At 31.8% G+C, this 25,997-nt stretch overlaps 1 protein-coding gene across 1 annotated transcript; it reads right to left on the bottom strand.

Annotated features, from left to right (window-relative positions):
• Window positions 1-14,898: 14,898 nt before the first annotated feature.
• LOC123224675 (ETHYLENE INSENSITIVE 3-like 3 protein) lies at window positions 14,899-17,760 on the bottom strand. Its single transcript, XM_044648345.1, has 3 exons — window positions 17,436-17,760; window positions 15,236-17,038; window positions 14,899-15,155 (listed from the first exon to the last, which is right to left on the bottom strand). Exons 1-2 carry the CDS (start codon window positions 17,468-17,470, stop codon window positions 15,268-15,270), a joined length of 1,806 nt encoding a protein of 601 aa, XP_044504280.1. The 5' UTR covers window positions 17,471-17,760; the 3' UTR covers window positions 14,899-15,155; window positions 15,236-15,267.
• Between the last annotated feature and the right edge of the window lie 8,237 nt (window positions 17,761-25,997).

The following is a 25,997-nucleotide window of genomic DNA, read 5'->3' as shown; positions in this document are numbered from 1 at the left end:
ATAATAATAAATATTAAGTGTATACTCATTTATTTACTCACAGTGGTCACACATAACTTTATTATAAAATAAAATAGTTCGAAATATCAATCAAGTATAGCTACATATATCCTTTTTATTTCTTCACTTGAAATAAATTTTTCTCGAGCAGGAGTTGTGAAAAATAATGTCCTAGGCTTTTCAAGGGGGCATAGACTTGCTCTAATCAATATTAAATTTATCTTATTTATTTATTTCAGGTGTTAATAATCATCTCTTAAACCCGATTATGTTATTGTTTATCTTATTTTTGTAGCATATTTGAGAACGACAAATTTCAAACAAACGGGGATTTAAGAGGTATTTCTCTAATTGTATTTTAGATGTTATTAATTATAATTTGACTGCATTGCGTAGTACTACTGATATAATAAAACTATATATATAATTTTTTGAGTACACATTTGATATATTGTTATATGATTTGTTGATTTGTTGATTTTAAATTAAAAATAATGTAATATTTAATTATATGATAATACATCAATTATATACTCAAAAATATATACATGAGTTACACAATCTCTATTAAGCTTTCAAACCTTAAGTACAAGGGGTGTTAACGTAGTTAATTGGAAGTTTTACCAAGAAAAAGTAGGAGAGATCTTTGTGAGCTTATGAGTTGGAGGGAATTACCATTTAATTTGGTGGAAGATCTGAAGTTTCCAAAATTTGTGAAGAACATTATCCCCTCATTTAAGTTCATAAATATTCAATCACATGATAATATAAATAATTTAAAATTATTTAATCATATAATAATATATCATTATTTGTGTATAAAGTTATACACACAATATTACTCATTAATTAAACACGATGTTTTGAATTTTTGAACCTAAAATATATTAAATATATATTTTATATGTTTTTTGTACTGAACGTGTATTAAATAATAGTTTTATTTATTTTTTTAAATTTTTAAAAAATTTAAAATGATATCATTTCAATGTGTAAGTCTAATACAATGGTGTCCCTTTAATTATTACCTAGATGTTGACAAAAAACACTTTTTTTTTTCAAATTTCTAACCCTTTCATCTATCACATCAAGTTCATATTTATAATATTAGAAAAAAATATTTCACATAATTTTTTTTTTTACATTAGATTGGGGTTTTTTTTAATCAACTTCAACTATTTATCTTTGTTATTCTTAAAAAGGAAAATTGTTATTGTCTTTTCGTTTGTTTATTTGTAACTTTGTTATATCTGTAATTTCTTTTAATTTTTGATACATGAATTGATTTGAGATACCGATAATTCATTAATTTTGTTACATATTCACCTGGTAGTTCAATGCTTGAATATGATGTTTTATGCTTTATTGGTTTTAATAGTTAATTAAATATTTTATATATGAATTGTTATATTAATTTAACCAGAAAATCCATGAAAAAGTGCTAAAATTATGATTGATTTTTTTGTTATGAAACGTATTTTTGATGATATGTTATATTAAACTTGTATATGTATGCTATGTTTTTTTTTTATATTTGAATTTTATGACATTTTTTTATAAATAGATTTTTTACTATTTGTTATATCATATTTGTATAATTCTCGTATTATTTTTTTTCTATTCCCATATTTATTAACTAGAATCTAGCTCCAATAGCCGACTCTATAACCATTAAATTATGCAAATCAAGAGTTTAATTTTAAAATATCATTAAAAAATAATTAAACTCATACTCTCTTATATATAAAATTTTTTCTTTTATCATTTAAATTATCTATTTGAAGCGTTTTGTATAAGAATACCTATAATAATGGATAGTTGTACTTCACAAAATGATATTCCTTTTGCAGTAGTTACAAGCCACCATTGATGATGAGTGGAGGCTTCATAAAGCCTCCCAAAGCAAGTGATGAAAACCTTGTGGATCCACTTGTTGTTTGTCTCGATTCATGGGCTATCAAAAAAATTTGTACAGTCACAGTAGATAGCCACTCGCCTAATTATGATACATTGTGAAGAGTTTTGTAGAATTATAAAACGGCAAGCCCGCATCATTAATTCTTTTCGGTGACCTTCTACAAGTTCATTGTCGAGCACATATTTTGAATTTAATTATACAAGATGGATTAGTGGAGATTAAAGACTCTATTGCAAACAGGGCTGGATTCGAGCCTAATTGCAACCCTAATTGCAAGAGTTCAAAACATTTTTAAGTACATAAAAGCCCCCTCCAAGCGGAAAATAGAGTTTCGATAATACGTATGCCAACCAAGAATATAATCCTAAAACAAAGATGCCCGTTTTAAAATGGTTTCACACATTGGAATTCTACTTATGTTGAAAATATAATAAAATCAAATCAAATATGATTGAAATATTAAAGGTAAAATATGGAATTGAAGAAAGACTATTTAGATTTATAAATTATGAAAGGAAAGGGTGCAAATGCTTTGAAATAAAATGAAAAGAGTGTGTCCACAAATGGAGGTGAGGGGTCTCTATATAGAAAACTCACTGCCCCCCTTTATTGGCCAAATTTCCTGTTTATCTTCTTCTTACATTTCTACCAAATTTTCAAACTTTGCATACGTGGTGGATAATTCACCATATATAACAACTTATAAATTATTTCGTTAATATTTGAAAAAATTATAAGCTTTCGTAAGTACATACTTGAGTTCTCTTCAAAGAAAATCAAATGAGGTGTCCTCTTCCACTTCTTTGTTGATCCGAAAACCAAAGATTTGAAAAGATTTTTAAAGTTTTAATAAGTTTAAACAACTTCTTAAAGTAAAAAGCAGTTTGGTACATTTTGCGAGAGAAAACTCTGTAGTAATGCAAATAATAATGATGGTGACATGGATAATTTTGACATTTTAATATGGTAGAAGGTTAAGTGTTCAAAGTACCTCGATCTTGCAATGATGACAGGAGATTTTTTTGGCCATTCCCATATCTCTGGTTGCTTTTGACTATTGAGGCATTTATATGTGCACAAGATTGAATTAGGGAAAGTGACTTGTAACTTGATGACAAATGTCTATGATTTAAAATTATATTTTTCTATTTGAAAACTCACATAATTGTATCCTCTTTCAGTGAACTTATGTTCTCTTTCATAAACCAAAAAAATATCTTTAATACTTATTAGATATTTTAATATATTCTCGACAATTATCTAGTGACACATTTAGATTCAATTGATATATTTATTGTAAACACTCGAAGCTTATATGATATCAATCCAAGTATATAATATGACGTATATCATTAATTTAATAGTAGACGTATATGGAACACAATCCACCTTATCTCTCTTTTTTGGTGTTTGAGGATATATATTTTTAAAAAGATATGCACTATAAGACAGAGGAAGAAATCCATTCTTGGATTCTTCTGTATTGAAAAGAAAATATTTATTAACAAAAATTTCTAAACGCATATCTCAAACGAAAAGCACAGCCTCAAACCATAAACATTTAAAAATCACCAAAAAAAAAAAAAAAAAAAAGGAACCTCTAAAATAAAACTAATTAACTCTATATACCAAGGTTTGAACCCATTGAGATCAAATTTTAATTTAGATAATTGTGATTTTTTACCAGAATATTTTTGTTGTCATTAGAATGTCATACTGAATATGGTCCAACTTTTGAGAAAAACTCTCTAACAAGTTTATATAACTCTATTGTAATAGTTATATTTGTAGGACTTCTAGCATGTTGGTCAAATTTGTATAAGCCTCTCTAGCAAGTTTAATTTAATCATATACGCATAAAATTAATTAATATTGTAACCATAGAAATCATTATTAAGGACTAATCTTCAACCTGATGATTCATTCTTTTTCTTTTTTTGGCTGACGAAACACCCTCCCGTTCGAATTAGCTATCTCTTCGAAACCAAACTAATTATACTAAGCAGATAAACCCTAAGTTCAGTAACTGATTCTATAATCATTACACCAAATAAGTCAAATGTTTAATCTTAATATAAATCCAGTGAGTCTTGAATTCAAACTCTCTCTTATGGGGATTTCACAATATTTATTATTTAAGCTACTTTAAATTCAGTGATTGACTTTATAATTACTATATCGAATAAATCAATACTCTAATCTTGGTATAAATTCAACGAGTTTTAAACTCAAACTCTCCCTCAGGAATTTCACATGCTTTACCATTTAACCCCAAGTTCAATTATTGGACTAACAGTTAATGCACTAAGTAGTCAAAGCTCTAATTTTTCTATAACACTATGAGTCTCAAATCAAAGCTCACTCTAAGAGATTTTATCTTTTTTACCATCCAAGTTATCTATTCGATGCTATGAATCATTCATGTTTCATAACTTTAAAATATGCAAATTCATGGTGTTGTTTTATGGGGACATTGAATCAAACCATATGATTTAGCTTTCAATAGGAGCTTCTTGGCTGCTTAGCGCCAAAAAAGATATATATATATATAGCACGCTTAGTCAAGAGGCTAACAGAAACAATAACAACCTTTTCTTAAATTACATTTCTACCCTCAAAAGTTAGGGTATATTTTCCGGGAATTGAAATTACCGGAAGGGTAAAGTTGTCTTTCAGCTGGTAACTAATTTCTTTCTCAGCACCGACACGTTCAGCACGGAAATCCTCGTACGGAGACTGACGGATCATCAGATGACACGTGGTGAATATGATTGGAAAGACTGTGTACAACGTTGTAAAAGTGCTGTTAGGTCAATCATTTCCCGCGGGGCCCGCCTGATCAATCAATTTCCGTTAATAATATTTATGGAAATTAAAATGAAAAATTAATTTTTGAATTAAAGTTTATGTTTTCTGATGGGAATACCACTCGAAAAAGGGCATTTTTCACATTAATGTTTTTCAAATGCTTTTAAGAATTAATTTTTATTTGTTTAACAGGAATTCTAAATTTATTTTTTGATTTTTCGAAATAATTTAAAATCCATCTTTTTAAATAACCGAATGGCCAACTGTCAACTTATATTGTGGGTTTTTTATTTTTCAATTTCACCCTTTAGATTAAAATGAAATAATAAATGAAAAAAAATCAACATTAGAAATTTGAGTCGATAATTTAAGAAAAGGTTGATGTATATAAAATTAAAAATCCCATGTCAGGGAGAAATATATTTTTTTCTTTGAATTATTTTTCTAGCCTAAACTTCAATTTTTATTGGATAATATTATATATATATATATATATATATATATATATTATATTATTATTATTCATATTCCATACAGAGACCTTTTACTTTTATAATCTTTTATATATATGAATTTTTTTAAGCCATAGTAAAAATGACAGTAGTTGATAGTATAAAGCTGAGGTGACTTATTCTCACCTAAGTTTTAATGTTTTCCCAAATTCTCATCCTTTAATTATTAGAAACACAAAAACTCACTTAACAAAGTTAATTTTAACATTTTTTGTTAGTCTATAATTGAAATAAGTGTTTTTCTCTCTCTATAAAGAAATGACCAAAACATCATTTGATTAGTTGACTTTAACAAAGTGTTTTATTTTTCTTGAGAATTGTTAATTCACAATTGTATTGTTAGCACTTGGTCGGTAACAAAAAAAAAAAAATCCAATTAAGTCTCTTATTTGTTACCGTTCAAAACCAAACAAGCAAGAGATCTTAAACAGATCCAACCAAAGCTTTTTCTTTGTTATAGCTGAAAACCAAACAATTCCAACAAAGCTTCATCATTCATTCAACTCAAAATCAAATAAATCCAATCAAGTTTATTTTTCTTCGTTAAAAACAAAAACAAACAAATCTATCAAAGATTCTTTTATTATTATTGTCATTATAATAGCTCTAAACCAAACAAGCAAGAGAACATCAAAAAACTCAACTAAAACTTCTTCTTTGTTACCGTTCAAAACCAAACAAGCAAGAGAATTTAAACAAGAAAAAGCACAAAAAGGTTCATATCCTGCAATAGCTCGATTGTTGATGAAACAAAAAAAAAAAAAAAGAGATAAAAGAATGAGAATGAAAGGTCTTGAAATAAGGAGAATGTTTGAGGCGATAATGGAGCGACTAAAACTATATCAACTAATCCATAGCCATTGATTTGAATAAAAGTTTCTCGACTATTGATCAATAGTAATGATGGTGCATTTAATATGCCTAAGATATCTACGTTTGAAATGGAAAAGCGCAGCCGCTAATTTTCATTTAAATCATTCGCTTTTTCAAATATCCTACACATGACCACATTACGTCATTCCGTGCCAACAATTTGGAATAGCTCGCTAAATGAATCAACAAAGTGCGTCCAAAAAATTTAGTTTGTGAATCGTGTTTGCCACGTGTTGAAAAGATAAATAAATTGTGTAAAATTTCCTTCACTCTTTGCCTCCCGCATTTAATTTTGGTTTTCAAAATACAAATTCTTTATTCCTTTAAATGTTTTAAAACAAATTCATTTATAAACATTTTAAAGAGAAAAGATTTTACCAAATGCCCTTTTCACTAATAGGAAAGGTTAAAATTAAACTTTAATTGGTGGGTCTTTGGGTTTTTTATAGTTAAAGGGAGAGAATTTAGAAAAACATCAAACAAACTTTGTTTTTAAAAAATGAATAATGTAAGGGTAAAACAATAATTTTATTATCTATTAATTTTGAAAAAAATAAAAAATAACTCTTAGACCTACATGTTTTAAATATGACAATTTATGTTTAAAAAAGGTTTGAAAACTAACAAATCAGTCTCTTGTCAACCTCTACCACCATCTCTTCCATCATGAATGAGAGTTTTAGTCAATGACAACCTTTACTCGATCTAGTCATCAATGACATGATCAATTGAAGGCAACAGTTGAAAATAACATGAAATTGTCAAATCAAGAAAGAAGATGATTAGGTGAAAGAAAATTAAACAAAGGAATAAAGAAATAAAAGGAAGAGGGTGCAATTGACAATCGAAATCGAGAAGAAAGGAAGAAGGGGGTAAGGATGAGAAGAAAGAAAAAAATAGTTGGTGTCTAATGTAATTTGGATATTTAAATGTTTTTTTTTTTGGTTAATTTAGAGTTTTATGATAATTTTCAAAAATAAAATAGTAGGGATAGAGTGATAATTTTACTTTCTATCACAGATAATATTTTTTTTCAAATAACAAAGTTTGATTTTACGTAAAAAATTGTTATTTATATCATTTAAGGGTAAAAATATCTTTTTAATTCAAATCTTAAAGGAGAAAATGTAATTTACTCATTTAGCTATAATTTCAAAATATAAAGACTGCTTCAATTTGAGCAAAACTTGAGAAAAAAAAAGACAATCCCAAGAAAAATTGCATTTGTTCTTAAGTTGGGTTTGGTTCTTGAGCAACCAAGAATGTGTATAAACTCTTTTGAACATTGTCACAACTTATATTTTCAAGGCCAAAAGACTTATTCACACCCAAGGTTTAGTGTATTTCCAAACTTCCATCTGCGAAGCTTCAAAAACTCAAATACTTAATCATAGACTATTAAAATTAATAAAATCTGTTAATTCTGAGGATACAATTGTCATTTAACTAGTGATATAAACAAATAAAAATTTATCTCATTTTCCTCCCTAAACCTTAAAAACTAATTATTTCCTCCAAGCTTAAGTTTTAAAAAATTACATTTTACCCCAAGATTTCAATTTTTCAATGACAAATTTTAGACGACGACAGCCTTTTGTAACACTCTTCTAATAATTTCTCTCTCTCTCTCTCTCCAACAATGTCTCTCTTTCCTGGTCATTTCTCCTGGCAACACATTGTTTGTTTGGAAACTATAAGTAGTGGAGATGATCAGAAAATCGTTTGTTTAGAAAGTGTATGTAGTCAAAATCTTTTTTCTAGAAATCATTCATCTAGAAATTGTTCTTCTACTACACCATCGTAAAATGAGCATAAGCAATGGTTTCCAAATGAATGATTCATCATCTAGTCAAATGATGTGAGACTAAGAGAGTTGACTGAGAAGAAAAGACAATGTTGAAAAGGGATAGACATCATTGGGAAAGCACCAAAGAAGGTTGCCATCACAAAAAATTTCACTGAAAAGTTGAAACCCTAAAGGAGAAAATATAACTTTTTAGAACTTAAGTTTGGGGGGAAATTTTTTCGTTTTTAAAGTTTAAGGAGGAAATGAGATAAATTTTTATTTTTTTAAATATCACTAGTTAAATGACAATTCTACCTATAGAACTAGTAAAATTTGTTAACTTTAACAGTGCATTGGTGAGTGTTTGGTTTTTTGAAACTTCACAGGTGAGAGTTTAGAAATACACTAATCCTTAGTTGAGAATAATGCTTTTGGCCTATTTTCAAGGTGTACACTAGGAGATGTGGGGTTGCTACTAAAGGAGTAAACCAAAAACAATTGTAAGGTTGACTGAGATTTTAGAGTATTCAAAATTATGGTGGAAAAGCCACATGGCTTGCTTGAAATAGAGGCTTTGAAAATTAGCTAGAATAGTGGAATAAAAAGGGGGGAAAAGTGAGTAAAGGTAGAAGGACATATTATGGAAAGGAATATTGAATTCTTTACCTTCTTTTGTTGAGGACTGTGAAAACTCTCTGGAGGCTACTTGAAAGGTAGTAAGACGAATTGATAGTGTATCATCATCATCATCTGAATCTATAGACTCATTATCTGATGATGTATGTGGTGTTTGTTCTCCCATAAACTCCAAAACCTATATGTACTACTTGGAGTCGCGCTTAATCTCAATTGGACACAATGTAGTTGTAATCCCCTTTTGAAACATTAAGGAAATTTATAAAAATTAATGAAATGAAAGATGTAAGATAAAATATAAATCTACCAATGAGCAATTTACTGAAGGAGCATCCCAAAGTATTAATATGTCATCTCAGATCGGCATTACAATTGTCTTCCACTTCAGCATATAGAGGATCTAATTATTTGCTTCTAGATGGATATAAGAAGATAGATTGTAAATCGTCTCATAAATTCAATATTATACAAAGTACAATATTTATAGTTAGTATTTACAGTTGTCGGTATAAATGTTAACTTCATCTATTATGTGATACTTATTTGAAAAGTAATTTGGTATCCCAAAACATTGTAGCTAAGCAATGAGAGTGGACTCATGTAGAGCAGGTAGTATTGTACACAATACTGATATTTGCTATATATATCCTTCCGCATTGAATTAATTGTTCTATTTCATGTCACCGTCCCTCATAGGTACCAACTAAATGCATCTAAATTTTCTGTTAAATGCAAAAATGATTGGGTATTTTTGTTTTGTTGTCCACCCTTAATAGTCCTGCAAACGCAAAAACAATATTGCAAATTTCATAACGTCCTCGTCCTTGTCTCCTCAAATTTAATTGCCAACTACGTGCGTGATCTTCTCATGAGATAACAACCTATTAATATTAAGAAAGTATTCCTTTCTCAATCGAGACGTCCATGTACAATAAACATAGTTAGATACCTCTGTGTCCTCCCCGAATATCAGACTAGTGACTAATACAAACTTAACAAGGTTGAATCAAAACTCAAGACCATTTAATCTGAACCACATTTCCCTCACTGGGTATCTGCGGTTAATCATACAAAGTAACATCACATGCATCAAAACAACACTAAACCTTGGCTCCACAAAATCTAATAAGTGTCTGAAACAAGTTGTTCGAAAAATAGCTCTCTGAGTAAGCATTAGTTTGTTCCTAATTATAGTCATGATGTCCATCTTTGTTTGAAACATGTGCACTCAGAATCCATATGTCTCATGAATTTGTACGCCCTCTCCTGGTAGTTAACTACAAATATCTGAAAAATATATTAATTTGTTTATTATATTAATAAAAGATTAATTAAATAAACTGGATTATCATTAAATAAATATGGTCGGCGTCAACTAATTCAATTGACTCTTCTGTTTTTTAAAATTAATAATGACCTTAAAGTTATATTTTCAAATGAATTTTTTCATGGTATATAAATTATACATGAAAACGGTTAAATTTAATGTGAGATTACTTTTTTTCTTTATTTACTTCATTTATCTTCCTAATAAGTGTTTCTAATATTTTCAGATAAATTAATTATAGCCCTAGTTTTATATTAACATATTTGAGTTTAAATGCCACTTCACCAATGCTAATCTAAAAAAATTAAACTTAATTACCAGTATATTTGATAATTTTCAATCTCTCAACTCAAGGATGGATGAGAGATTGAATAATTTTATACTTGATAATTTTAAAAAATTTAAACTCAATCACCTATACTTGATAATTTTCAATCACCAGCATACATCAGATAAATTCGACTCAACTAACTAGCTTGGGTATCATTTTATAAAAAGATGGATATAGGTGAGATGTAAAAAAATGGATAATTTTATAAAAATGGGTGGCAGAAAGAGTTAGCGACAGAAAAGGTTAATGGCGCTGCCAACCTGTTCTTCCATTTCCCTTTGTTTCCATTTTTATAAGGAAACCTCACTTGTTGTCATATCATTACGTTGTTGTTGTCAATCCAAGATGTTTTGTTATTAATCGATGATTGATGAAGCTGTTCATTGAATTTTCTTTATGCACGAAGAAACAATCCAATGATCTCTTATGTTATATATGTCTAATACTCTTATGTTATATTATAAGGAAAATGACTATTTCCCACCCAAATTTTAGCCCAATTTCAAAATCACTCACGGGAGATGAAAAACCCAAACTCCCACCCATGACCAAACTGTCATTCAAATTTACAGTTAGAGACAGGGGTAAAATCGTTATTTTACCTATAACTTTAAAACTTCAAAATTTTATCATTTTCCCCCTCTAGGTTTTAAAAACTAACACTTTAACTCATCCTCCAAGTTTAAAAAATTTAGATTTTACCCCTAGGGTTTGTTTCCTTCTCTGGCCATCACCGACGACCGACGCTTTCCACCGATCTCCCTTGTCCGACTACAAAAGACGACGAAGGATGAACCTTCGTCATCCAGGTCTAGAAGAACAGACGAAGGATGATGTTTCGTCGTCCTTTGTTGTCGTGTTTGGATGACGCGATGAGCTACGAAGGATGACAAAACATCGTTCTTCGTCATCTAGGTTATGCGACGAAGAGAGATCCCTTCATCGCACCACCGTGCGACAAAGAGATCTTTGTCTCTTCGTCACACTAGGAGAAGGAGGAGGTCAGAGACGATGCCGAAAGATAAAATTGAAGAGTGAGGTTGAAACTGCTGCTTTTGAAAGTTATGGGGGGGGCGACTAAATTTTAAAAAATTTTGGAAACCTTAGGTTTGGGGGTGGAAATGTTACTTTTCAAAGTTTAAAAACTTTAGGTAAAGGTGAAATATTAGTTTTTAAAACTTTGGGAGAGCGAAAAGTAATAAATTCTATAACTTTTAATATGAACAGTAAAATAACTATTTTACCCCTCCCTTTAACAGAAAAAATTAACAAAAGTTTGGTCATAGGTGAGAGTTTGAGCTTTTCATCTTCTGTAGGTATGGGTTTGAGATTGAGCTAAAAGTTGGGTGGGAAATAGTCCTTTTCCCTACATTATATGATCTTCATGGGAAAACAAGCAAATATGCTTTTGCAAAAGCATGTAGATTTGTACATTCATGTGAATGAACACATGGAAGCAAACAAGCATGCATGATGTATTCTGTATATTCCTTAAGAATATATTCTCTGCAGTATTCTATGCAAAGAATATACTCTTTGCTTCTTAGCTTCTTTGCTTATTTGCATATTTTATATTTTTTATACGTCTTATGCCAAAACCCTCATTCAGACTGCATGGCCTTCATGAGTGGCTTATTGGATTATTTTCCATGTGCTACTTTAATATTAGATTAAAACCAACCAAAATTTAGGGAGATAAGATTAAGTGAGTTTAAAAGTTTTTAAATTTAATCTAAAAAATTTTAACTCAAAAATTTTTAAATTCACTTGATTTTATCTAACACATATGTAAACCTTTTTTCAAATATTGATATTAAATATTTACACATATTTTCTATGTAATGAATAAAGAGAATAGTGTTGTCTTATCTGATTTCTCAAGGTTGAAGATAATGGTACTTTAGATATTTCAACATATAAAGTAGTAAACATATTTAGAGTATAAAAAATGTGGTATAAAAGTTAAGTAGACCCAAATTTGGGTGAAAAATTCAATATCCCTTGTGGAAATGCTTTGCATAGCCATTGGCTAAGGGAGGCTACGACTTCTCGGATTATCAATAATTCATTTTTAAAATCTTGTTGTTTTACTTTATGCAAGCTATATGAGAATTGATGTAAATATTATGGTTCTCTTGTGAATACATAAATACAGTAGAAAGTTATTCCAATTCCTAGTTTAATATCTATTTCAATTTTTAGAAAACCGCAGTATGTTGTGTTTGTGTGTTGGCTGTAACATTGGTATCAAAAGCTTTCCTTACCTTGAATGAAGCTATGACGATGGTCCCAATGTTGACCTTTCGGATTTTAGCAAAGAATTCATTGTAAAGATCGATGTGTCGATTACCAAGTTGGATGTAGTGTTGATACAAAGAGGGAGACCCATTACCTGCAAGAATCATGCACTTTCAACTAAAAGGCAACTAAAATCGGTTTATGAGGGGTAATTGATGACCATTGTAATAGCTTTTTAAAAGTGGCTTTGTTTTTTGTTAGAGAGACATTTTAAGGTGCGAATAAATCAACAACATTTGCTTCCTCTGGATCAAAGGTTAAATGGAGTCGAACAATAGAAATAGTTAGTGAAATTGTTGGGATTTGATTTTGAGATTTAATATAAACCAAAGTGAGAGAATTAGGCAACTAATATTCTTTACTGCAGACAACCACCACCACTGAAATGAAGTCTATTTCCATGGTTGGAATGGTGGGAATAGACACAATAAATGAAAAAGTTTGTCGAGATGACAAGTTAACACGTTATTCTTTGGGATTTGCTCTTGGATCCTAATAGTCACCCGGGTTATGGACTGAAGCCTTAGGTATAAGGGCGGGATAGCTCTACCCAATTTCTACATGCACCTCATGTTTCTTACAAAAATTCTACTCAACACCCATTGGGGGACGATCAGGATTTTTGAGGACTTAAAAGCCGGTGATGTTTGTGTTGTTTTTGGAAGGAATGAAAGCTAATGTGATAAACCATGTAGCTAGTTATGAGGTATGCCAAAGAAACAAGAGCCAACCCATGAGTCAAGTTGAGCTACCCCAGCTTATATTGATTCCTTCTCGAGTTTGGAAAGACATTTCTCTTGATTTTGTGGGGGTTTACGTAAGGCTTACGATATCAATACAATGCCATGGTGGTTGACTATCTTACAAAATACAAACATTTTCTGCCTCGCAAACAACCATACACAATCAAGGATGTAGCAATATTGTTTTGGTGGTGCGACTACATGGTTACCCGAGGTCGATTGTCTCATATGAGATTGGTGTTTGTGAGCTAATTTTGGACAAAGCTCTCTAAATCTGACACCACTTTAGCTTACCATCCTCAGATGGATGAACAGATAGAGATGGTTAATCAAAGTTTGGGAACACATTTTAGGTGTTTTTGTAGTGGTACACTGAAACAATGACTGAAATGGTTAGCTTCAGTTAAATGTTGATATCATACGAAGGTAGCATAAAGTTTGATTTCGTTTTGACCATCTATGAAAGGGACCCACTACGTTTCTCTGATTAGTGGAAGAGAATTCTCCGATGAGGAAGTTAATGTGCAAATTCGAGAGCGAAATGTCAGCTTGGATGAGCTTAAGGCTAATCTTTCTTGTGCTTTTACTGAAGAAGTTTGCAGACATAGGGCGGCAAGTAGTTTTTGCAGTGGGGGGACAGGTGTTTTTGTAAATACAAACATACCGCTTCCGTTCACAAGCCTACCGCCCGATTGAGAATTTGAGTCCTCGTTATTATGAGTCATTCAGATACAGACTTGCCATTTTCTTTTAAGGCAAAGAGCCACTCGATTTTTCATGGATCCCAACATAAGAAAATGATTAAGCTGGCATTTGGGGCAGCGGAGCAACCACCAAGGGAGTAAATAAAGGAGCAATTATGGCCTTAACTAAGAATTTGTATGAGAATACCAAATGATTAGGGAAAAGCCACGTGGGTTGATTGGAAGTGCTTTGGAAATTAGTTAGAAAAGTTGGTCTTTTAACATTTTATCAACACTGTAAATGGAAACTCAAATGTTTGAAACAATTTGGATATAAAAATTAATCAAAGAAGAGTCAAAATATTCTTCCTCTTTGTCATCAGTTCAAATGAAAGTAAATGAGGAAGAAAGTAGTCAGTCTAGTAATATCAACCTCTCAAATGTGTTTGTTTTAGGGACTTTGGCTGTCAGGAGGGGTAAGCAATCCACCAGAATCCCACAACTCAGTACCATTCATTATTGTAGCTCAAATCCTCAAAAAACTCTCTGGATAAAATATTAATCAAGGGCCTACATACACAACTGGTAATCAACTTGCAAATACACTTCAAGAACCTGCATATCCAGTTGTGATTTCATTTGCTCTACCGTCCAAGATTCATAATTCCTCTTTCATCAGATTTCTGAACAATATCCAGACTTCTAAAATAGTTCATTTTCCCTAGGATCAATGTATACAACTCCTTTATCACTCTTTCCTAATAAACTGCCTGTGTTTGCAGTATGAAGGGTGGCCTTAATGTGATATTACAGGATACACAAATGATATCAGAACTCCTGCATTGATGAATTAGGGTAATAACAAAGAAGCCTCATTTTGCACAAGAAGACAAGAATCACAGTTTTCAATATAAGTTACTGAAGGTAGAATAGTCACCAAAGGAAGTAAACAGAATATAGAAATCTACCTACATGATACAAGGTAGAACACAAGATGAGCTTATTTATTAGGAATTCAACTTGTGCAGAGTAATAAGAAATTATTCTAATTTTACCATTTGGCCAGTCTAACACTCATCTACAAGACGCCATAATGCCTCCATTTGTTCCTAAAACAATGAGTTGTATAAGAGAAATTAAATCATGTTTATAACTTACAGTCTTGACTTGTGCCTACAAACCAATGGATAAGGGAAGGTCCTTCAATGAGGTCAGCAATGAGTACCACGTTTTTCCAGCCCTGAACAATAAGAAAACATCAAAAGAAGTTTTATAAGATCAATAAACAAGACTAACAAGGTCAGTGGAAACTTCACTCACATTACAATCTCAGAAGTATCATCATTTGCAAATTATGCCCCAAAGTACTCTAGGTAGTCATTATCAGAGAAGAGATCGTCAATACTTGTGCCTTCAATTCCAGGATAATATGGACTGCTGAGTCTACCAAAATCAATCAATGGGCTATCAATTGAAGTTCCATATGTAATATCAACAGGCCTATTTGGTTCACTCGGAAAAGTGTCCTTAATATAAGGGTCTAATTCACTAGTGCTAATGCCAGTTTCATTTCTATCTAATGCTTGTACATAGCCTCCATCATCCCTTGGCCTAATTTGTGATACATTCATTCCCATCTGATCATGGGTCAAATCATGACCAGGTCCTACTTCAAATGATGGATTATAGACATTGTAAGTAGCACCATTTTGTAACTCAGCATTGGGCCCCATCGGATATAGCATAGATGTTTCATCCATATACATGCTCTGCATAGAAATAAGACCGGCAGAAGGAACATGGGGCAAATTGTCAAATGCAGATGTTGCCATTTGTGCTGAGCCCTCAAAACCTATGTTTGGGTCCCTCAATGATGTCACTGCAATGTTTTCCTGTCGATTATCATGTGTATTATAGTCAATAAGGGGTGTATCAGTATCATTTATGTCAGGCAAAGTTCTTTTTGGCTCATCATGTTGGCACTCATCAGGAGATGTTCTGGGCACTTGATTAGCAGGCCTTGGTTTCCCATAGTGTCCACCTGTCCTGGGCTTTTTTGGATGTTTATTTTCTTGGCCAGAATGGGGTGTAAATTTGCCAAGACCATTTGCTGGCTCTACAACAGTCGGTTCATTTTCCCTGTTGTCTTTGGATGACACAGAACCCACACCATCATCAACACCATCAACATCATAGTTACTATCATCACTAATGGTAGGTCGCTTCTTATTACCATTGCCACCCACCTGCATTTCAGTTATCCCAGAGGTTCCATTATCACTACTAGGTTGCCGGATGGAAGATTCTTCCCGGTTCAAAACCGCCAACCAGATTGCAATTTCCTTTGCGGTCATCTTATCCTGTAAACACTTTGACTGACGAACATGCCTCTTGATCTTTGCAATATTAGGAGACATATGCTTTATTACTGATGTTAAAACCCCTACTTTCCACATCTTTTTCAGATCATGTGGCTTTTTGTATGGAAGACTCTGACCATAGGGTAGCCCTAATTTTACCCACCAATCTTCATTCCCAGTGGGCCACCAAGGTGGTGGAACTCCCTTCTCCAATGGGTACTTCCTCTGTGGAGGATCACAATGTTGCATCAATGAAGACAAGAGAGAACCAAGAGTTGCATCTTGCAGATCTTGAAGAGTGCTTTGTGAGTTCCCATTTTGATTATTCTCAGCCTCACCCATGGCTAAACATTCTGCTTCATACTTTGCTATGGCAGCGGGACCATTCTTATCAAACTTTACCTTTTCTTTCCACCAAGCTCTAATATTATCAGACGAACCACTGACTGGCTTACCCTTCTCAGGAATGATCCCATATACAAATCCACGTGCTTTGCACACTTCCATTAACTTCAACATATACTTAAGAATTCCATCCTGTGCTCTAGACATTTTCTTCCTCCGAGCCTGATCAGTTGTCTGCTTGGGCTTTTGCTTCTCTGCAGCTTGTATTGCCGCAAGCTTTTCTTTTTCCTTCATCCTTTTAAGTTTGATATGGTCTTTCCACATCCGCCGTTCCAATTCTTCTGCTTCAATCTCCTCATCGCTGACATCATTCTCTGCTATATTTTCACACCTTATATCATCAACTTCAATATCCGAGCTGTCACCCAAAGTGTCCACAACCATCAGAAAATGCCCACTAAACTAAAATTAAAATAACAGCTCTCTATTTATGTTCTATTATACACTAACATAATAGTAGGGAAACTGATCCTTGTTTTACACCTTATAAATAATAGTACTTATATATAATATTTAAAAACCCCACATTAGTTTCTTGACCTAACTCAAAACTTAATTTCCTTCTCTTCTCCCACATATTCTCAGAAACCAAACAAAACAAAGCAACATCTAACGCTATTCAATAAAAAACCATACAATTAACAATCTCAAACAGTAACAAAAAGCACAATTTTAATTAAAAAGAATCCCATCAACAATCAATGACAAAATTGAATATAACACTGATATGGAAATGATCAACTATTGTTTCTTACCAAATCTCAGCTCCGATATCTTCATAAACACCCATGTAGAATTCCACCCACAAAACAAAAGAATGAACCTCTTCAACCTTAGAAAATTTGGGGTTTCGCTTTTCAGTCCCTCTTTTCTCTTCGACTTGGTTGTGGTTTTTCACAGAAAATTACAAAACGATAGAGCAAGTCAAGTTAAGGGTAGAAATGAATCAAATCGGTCCGAAAAAGGAACCCGGAGCCGAAATATCGATTTGGATATACAAAATGATTCTGTGAATTTAATACGAAAACAGAGACAGGCAATCTGAGAGAGGCGGCCAGAAAAGTACAGCTGAGATTTTGCCACTTAGAAGGGATGTGATCCAGTGTGGGCATGTCCAGTATAAATCATGGATGGTCAACCTTTTTGGGCCATTTAACGTGGGCCTTTATGACAAAGTGCGCACCACAAAATGTGGTGATACTTAAAAGGAGATTAATTAATTATTGTTTGAGAGTATTTTAGATTAAAGTTAAATAAATAATATTTAATATTTAGAATATTTTGATATTACCTTTCTATATTTATTGAAATAAACCTTAAAATTATAATTTAAAAAAAAAAAGAATAAATTTATAATAATTTTGAAGCCATGGCATCTACATAAATGTCTTGCTAAGGAACCTAATAGTATTTAAATAGATTAATATTATATATACAATTTTATACATCATGTGATTGAATAGTTGAGAATAAAAGATAAAATAACACTTAATCATATAATAACACATTATTATTTGTACATAAAATTATGCATATAGTTTTATTAATTCAGATATGTTCTTGACATAAATTAATATTAAACTAAATAAAAATAATGATATATATTGAAAGATCATATTATCATATAAAAAATAAGAAAAAAAATTGTACACTAAAACAACACATTATTGACCTCTTCATCCACAAAAGTGATAATATACAATATGATACAATGTCATATATGATTTCTAATTAATACATTATATTGATGTCCAAACAATAACGAAAGATGATTGAACAATCAAAAGAATCTTTGGCATTAGTTTCTTGGCCTGCGAAGAAATAATCAACATCTAGCAAATTGCGAACAAAATTATATCATATGCAGAGATGTCAATAGGCCAGGCCGACTCCAGCTCGGCCCGTTGGGCTAATGGGCCGGGCCAGGCCCGAGGCCCAAACAATAATGGGCCTTCGGGCCGGGCTGGCCCTTTAAAATATAAAAGTCCAAAGCCCGGCCCATATATTAACGGGCTTTAAATGGGCTGGGCTGGGCCTTATTAAATGGGCTGGGTCGGGCCTCCATAAATATTTAAAAAAAAATTTAATTAAAATTTTTAAACACAAATTATTTTTCAATTATTAAAATCGAGGACAGTACCCCACATATTTTATTTATAATCCCTCACTTATGGCGGAGGAATACTGTGGTTACATGATAAAAAATATTATAAATTGTTAATAAAATACAAATAAATTAATTTACATATTGTATAAATTACAAAACATAAATAAAATTTATCTACTATATAATATTTATCTATTCATCTTCTACGTCCAAATCTTTGAATTCTTCAAAGACATCTTCTGTCACACGATTCTGTAATTTAAAATCAGCTTTGATCCAATCTTTCATGCACATTATCGCTTCGACCATATTTGGATGTAAATTGGATCGTCTATCATCCATCACACATCCCACTGCACTAAAAGCGGATTCCGATGCTACAGTTGACACCGGAGGTGTTAGTAAATCTCGAGTCATGGCTGCAAGCACAGGAAATGTTTCTGCCTTGTCTTTCCATCATGCCAAAACATCTAGTTTTTCAACATTATATCTTTGAACAATTTCAAGATAATGGTCAATATTTATATAATTGTAAAATTGACTATAATTTGTACTTTGACTAACAGTTTGTTTACCTTTGCGCAATAAAGACCATATGCGTGACTTTTTTTTACCTGAACTATCAGAACTTACCTCTGGTACAGAACTTTGTCAAGTTTTTCCATATTTTTGTTCATAAATACTATACATATCAAATAAAAATTCTTGAACATATTCAACAGAATTTACATTGCTATTAATTGACAAATTTTCATTAATAACATCAAATAAATTTTGTAATCCATTAGTTTTTGCCCTAGGATCTAAAATAGTAACTGTAGAATAAAGTAAAGGAATTTCACTCCAATATTTTTAAAATTTTTGTTCCATTTGTATACATATATTTTGAAAAGCATTATGAGAGTGACGATACCTATGTTTTTTAAAAATATCACTTATTTCTATCATACTATATATTATAGAACAAGTTGTTGGATAATACACACCTGAGCAATGATCTGTGGCTGTTTTCAATGGCTCTAACAAGCTCATTAAAGCCATAGCTATATTCCCAATCTTGATCTGTCAAAAAAATAGGATCTTGTGAATCCATTGGTTGGGTATTGAAGTATCGTGTTATAGGAACTTCATACCCTTCGCATGCTTTCAACATGAGATATGTTGAATTCCACCTAGTGCTAATATCTATTTTTAATTTTTTTCTTCTTAACCCCATTGATCTACATAATTGATGATATGTTTGTACCCGTGATGGGGATGATGAAATATATGCAATGGCATGTCTAATTACTTCTAAATGTTTTTTTGCCAAACTCAAGCCATCTTGAGCGATTAAATTAATAATATGACATGCACACCTAACATGAAATAATTTTCCATTAAATGGAGGAGATAAATGATTATTCATATATTCAATAACTTTATTATTATTTTTAGCATTATCTAAAGTAATTGAAAAAATAGAATTATTAATTTTATATTCATCAAAAATATTTGCTAATGAACGATAAATTGCAAGACCATTATGTGGATATTCTAAATTTCTAAATGCAATAACTTTTTTGCATAATTGCCAATCAAAATTAATATAATGAGTAGTTGCACAAAGCTACCCTATACGTTGATTTGTAGCAGTCCATAAATCAGAAGTTATTGAAATAACACCATTAAAATTACTTAATTCTCCAATAATTTTTATTTTCATTAGTTCATAATTTCTCAATATATCTGACCTAAGAGTTGACCTATGAATTCTTCTAAATGTTGGTTGAATACTATTTTGCATCATCCATTCTAAAATTTCATCTTCTGCATAACTAAAAGGTTGATCAAAAGCAACGACATACCTGGCCATGTAATCTCGCACCTTCATTTGATCGTACGTAAAAGTTGACATTTCTCCTATATGTCCAGAACCGCTCGGACCTCCTGTTGAAGTGGCACCTGGACCAACAGATCGCGATCTGGTGAATGCAATTTGTTTTTGTCCTCTAAGTTCATGTGAAATTTTTTTACAGTAATCAGTAACATGTCGGCGAAGATGTCTCATCCCACTTGTACTTGCACATGTTAAACAAGAACCGCAATGTTTGCATACTGCTCGACGAATTAATTTCCCCTCTATTGTTTCCTCTATTCTATCAAAGTGTTCCCATACCATTGACGTTTGTTTTCTTTTTCTCTCTGTCGAACAATGCGAACCTGTACCCGTACCACTTTCACCTGTTGGTGCTCTACCTATCCCACCTTGTGCATCATCAATAATATCATCAGCGTCAGCATGATAATATTCAAATGGATTGAATTCATTTGACATTGGATCCATTTGTAATATTTTGTAATGATAAAATTAAAATAAAATGAAATTAAAAATATAATAAATAGTTGAGATTGAGAGTTTGAGAGATTGGGAGTTTGAGAGGTTGAGAAATTTGTAATTGTAATTGAAAGTGAAAATGAAAAATTGAATAGGTTTTTATAGGAAAAAATCAATTAATTAAAAAAAAATTTAAAACAAAGTTTGGCAACGGCTACTGGTGCCAGTACCCGTTGCCAACGGCTTCTGCCTCTGCCTTGTGGCAGAAGCTAGCCAATGGCTTCTGCCAAGGCAGAAGCCGTTCTGCCTGGGCTTTTCCCTGGGAGAAGCTTGCTTCTGCTAGACAGAATTAGCTTCTACCATTTGGCAGAAGAAAAAATTAAAAAAAAAATTATATATATATATATGAACAGTGTCGGGCCGGGTCGGGCCAGCCCATGGGTTTAATATTAAAGCCTAAGGCCCGAACCGATAAGCCCATAGGCCCGGCCCGACACACTACAGTACCAGGCCGGGCTTTGTCGTGCCCGGACTTTTTTTCGTGCTTCGAGCCAGGCCTCCATTCGACCCGGCCCAATTGACGTGTCTAATCATATGTCATAAACATATACCTTGAAAAAAGCATGTTTAAATTGATAATTTTCTACCATAACCCAAATTGGTTTACCAAGAACATTGGCACAAATTGAGTTGTAGCCTAACAATAGCTAGTAAATTTTCTCCTTATTTTAAAAGATGATTCAAAACAACAAATAGAAGATCAAATTATTTGAAAGTAGTGACATTGGATAGAGGTATCTCAGAAGATTAAAAAGACTAGAAAAGTGTTCAGGACAAGTTTAAAATATAATAAAACTATGTATATCTATTTTAAGTATATAAATTAGTACATATTTGATATATATCATTAAATGATTTGATAATTTTAAATTAAAGATTAAACAATACTCAATCACATGATAATACATCATGTGTGTACTCATATACTAAAAAATAGATACATATAGTATTGCTTTTAACTATATAACCACCTTATCATATCAATCTGACATAAAATCAAAGACCTCATTTTGATGTCCTAGAAGCTTTTGTATACGGGTGGATTCAAATCGAATCGAGTTATATATGGGCTAACTTAAGTAAAGGTGGCTCGAGTTCTGCATAAGTTCATTGAGCTAATCTAATGGAAGGTTTGAGTTTGACTCAAGAGAAAAATTTGAAGTTTGAATTTATGACTCGAATTTTTCGATCAAGTTTATAGTTTTTTATTTGTAAGTACTTAATTAGAGAGTTTCAAAAACGTGGTAAAAGCTTGAACCCGAGACTTTTTCCTAGAAATTTTAATATTCAATCAGTTTTGTTAATCCCTTTTTTTTTTTTCATAGTTGGAGTTTATAATTTGAGTTTGTGGCTCAAATTTTTAGCCCGAGTTTTTAACTCGAGTTAATGGCTTAAGTTTGTAACTTAAGTTCGTGGCTTGAATCTATAGTAACACCAAAGTAAACTAGATGCATTTCAATTATATAATACTAATGCAATTTAACAATTTGTGCAAACTCACTTGGAAAACAAAATTTATTTACTTCATCTTGAAAATAATTATTATATGCCCTTGTTCACAAAATATTTGTTATATTTTACTGAAACATTTGATTACAATGTACATAAGCAAGAAGAGTTGCAAAATTATCTCAGTAAAACTGCATACATGGCAAGACCATATGAGCTACAAATGTCATGCATCTAGAAAAAGAGTAGGCAACAGGTATGCAACAACACATTCTGGACAAGCAGCAAATGGAAGGACCACAAGGAGATCATTTGTTGATATGGCAAGCCAAGAGTGGAGGAACGATTATGGGAAAGAAAAAGAAGAAAAGGAAGGAAGAGAAAAGCAACCAAAAAAATTTGAAAAGAGTGAGGGAAATGGGAGACCTTCAACCTCTCAAAAGTTGGAAGAAAAGCCATTGTTGTGTTCTTGGATTTCACCATGTTATTATTATTATTATTATTTTGTTATGTTAGTAATGTACTTTTTTATTGAGCTAATGTAAAAATTTTTGAATTCCAATAAATATAATTATTCTTTTCAATTACATTGAGTTGTTGAGTACAATACAAATTTTTATTATTAAACATAACTTCATCTACCAATAAATTTTCAGACAACAAATATTCCTTGTAACTATAAAAACTCTATTCTAGGTTTGAAACAAAGTATTTTCAGGAGACTTCCAGGTCTATAACAACTTGATTTTTTAGCATAATGGGAATGGAAGCTAGGGTAGATAGAATTGAGACTGGCATGGTAATCGGTTAAAGTAAAATTAGAGGAAATGGGTAACCAGTTGGGGGAGATGAATAGAGAAATGAACTCAAAAATGGGGGAGATGAATAATAAGATAGAAAATGTAGAAACCAACATGGAGACTATGAAAAGATACCTACAAGAACTTAGAAAAGCCTGGTAATGAGAAGGGTAAGACGTTGGTGGACTATAATCCATCGTCCTTATATTCTCCACTTATAAGGGAAACCCTTCCACCCCCACTAACCAAAAAGAAGAGGTGGGTGATGAAAATGAAATGACCGATGACAAAGGATAAGAAGAAGAGCACCTAGGTAGAAACTAATAAGACTTCTAATGCCATCAATTAAAGTTGTCGTTGTTCAATTAATGAAAAGGGATGGAAATTTTTGGAGGTTGTTTGAGGAAGAGTTGTGTTTTTGGTATGATGAAAAATATACCTCAAGGCACAGTTGGTAGTTTTGGTGACTCCGAGTGATGATTGATTGTGAAGAGGAGGAGAAAAATATGAGGGATACAATGAAAGAAGAAACCCCAACTAAAGCAAAGGAGATAGAGGTGAGGTTGAATTCTAGTTTTGTGGTGGGAATCAATTCTCTGAAAATCATAATTCGTCGGAAATATGAAAGGGAGGAAAGTGGTGGTATTGTTTGATAGCAGTACAATACAATTTAATTTCAGACATATTAGTTACTAAGTTAGGAATCCTTGTGAGGCTCCTTAAGTTCGCAATAATTTTGGGAGTGATGAGAAAGTAAAAGAAGTCAGTAAGTGCAAATGAATTGAGTCGATGTTCCAAGGGATAACTATGGTGCATAATTTTTTTTTTTCCATTTAGGCTAGAGGGAGTTGATGTTATTCTTGAATTGATTGATTGAGCTAACTTGGAGATATGAAGACAAATTGGAAGAATCAAACAATGCGGTTTATTTGGGAAAAAAGTGAGTGGAGTTGAGAGGAGACTTGTCTCTAACCCCAACTAGAGTCATCCTTTATAACATTAGTGAAGTTTGTTTGCAAATGAGGTAAAGGGTTTTGGGTAGAAATGGAAAAGGAAGGAATTGTGAAAGAATTGGAAATCGGAGAAATGACCTCGAAAGTAGTTGTCTTACTGGAAGAATTTTGTAATACCCTTATGTATGTTCAAGGGTAATTATGTCTTTTGACTATGTTTTGAGATATTTTTCATTTTAAGTATATATATATTTTCACATGTATATATGTGTTTTTATAAATAACTATATAGATATATAAATACAAAAAGAAAAAGAGATAAAGGTGTAAATAAAAAAGAGAAAAGACAAAAACAATAAAAGGAAGCTTCAAGTGTTTTCTATCATCTTCTCCTGTAAAACTCCAGCAGCTAGCCTCCTTCATGTTGTTTTCTTTTGTTTTGTGAAGCCAAAGGAAGGAAATGAAAGGATTTTGGAAGATAAAATAAGAAGAGAAAAAAAAGAAGCACTTTGGAAGTTTTTGGTAACCAAAAGATCTTCTTCCTTTCCCTTTACCTATGCATATATATATTTGATACATGTTATATGAATATATTAGTGTGTTTTGGTATTGATTTAAGATGATTTTGGTGATAAAGGAAGCAATACAAGGAAGAGAAAGCCAACTTGCAAATATTGGCTTGAAACAAGGTAATGGGTATCATCTTTGATACGTTGCATGTTTTAGGCTTTTGGTTCCTTGGATATATGTTATAAATGATGATTTTGAAGTTGAAAAATGTTGTTTTGCCATTTGGGGTGTCTATGTGTGTGTGATTTTGTTGATGGCAGAGAATTGGATAATATTTATAGTTTTATCACTGATTTCGTCTCATGTTTTGACTACCTTATCTGATGAATCATGGGTGCTATTATATCTTGTTGGAAATCTCTTTTAATCCTCTTTTCAATGATATATAGCTTGTATGAATTAGAGACTGTTTGGACTATTAAATTGCTTGAACAAAAAAACTGTTTTACCAAATAAACAGTGAAGACAGTTTTTTGCCACTAATTTCATCCCACATTTTGGCTATCTTATCTGATGAATCATAAGTGCCATTATAGTTTGTTGGAAAGCTCTTTGAATCCTATTTCAAATTATATATATTTTATATGAATTAGAGATCATTTGGACTGTTAAATATTGTATGAACCAAAAGGACTATTTTACCAAATAAATAATGAAGACAGTTTTTGCTACTAATTATATCCCACGTTTTGACTGTCTTATCTAATGAATTATGAGTGCTATTATAGCTTGTTGGAAAGCTCTTTGAATCCTCTTTTCAACGATATATAGCTTGTATGAATTAGAAACCATTTGGGCTGTCAAATTGTATGAAAAAGAAGGTTGCCCTGTTAAATGATTGTTCTGTGAACAGTATTTCGCAGTTTTTGGAAAGAAAGAAAGAAAGAAATAAAAGAAAGGAAAGGAAAGGATAGAAAGGAGAGAAAAAGAAAAGAAGAAGAAAAGAAAGAAAAAGCAAGAAAAGGAATTTGAGGCTCAAGATTCAGGCGTCATCCCAAGAGTATGGTATGGTGAGTTATGAATAGATTTAGATGGAAGATGAAAACAAGATTAGTAAGATA

The sequence above is a fragment of the Mangifera indica genome, chromosome 9 (assembly GCF_011075055.1).
Source record: "Mangifera indica cultivar Alphonso chromosome 9, CATAS_Mindica_2.1, whole genome shotgun sequence".
NCBI classification, from domain to species: Eukaryota; Viridiplantae; Streptophyta; class Magnoliopsida; order Sapindales; family Anacardiaceae; genus Mangifera; species Mangifera indica.
The sequence above is the reverse complement of the archived record's forward strand: the minus strand, read 5'-3'. Positions and strand labels throughout refer to the sequence as shown.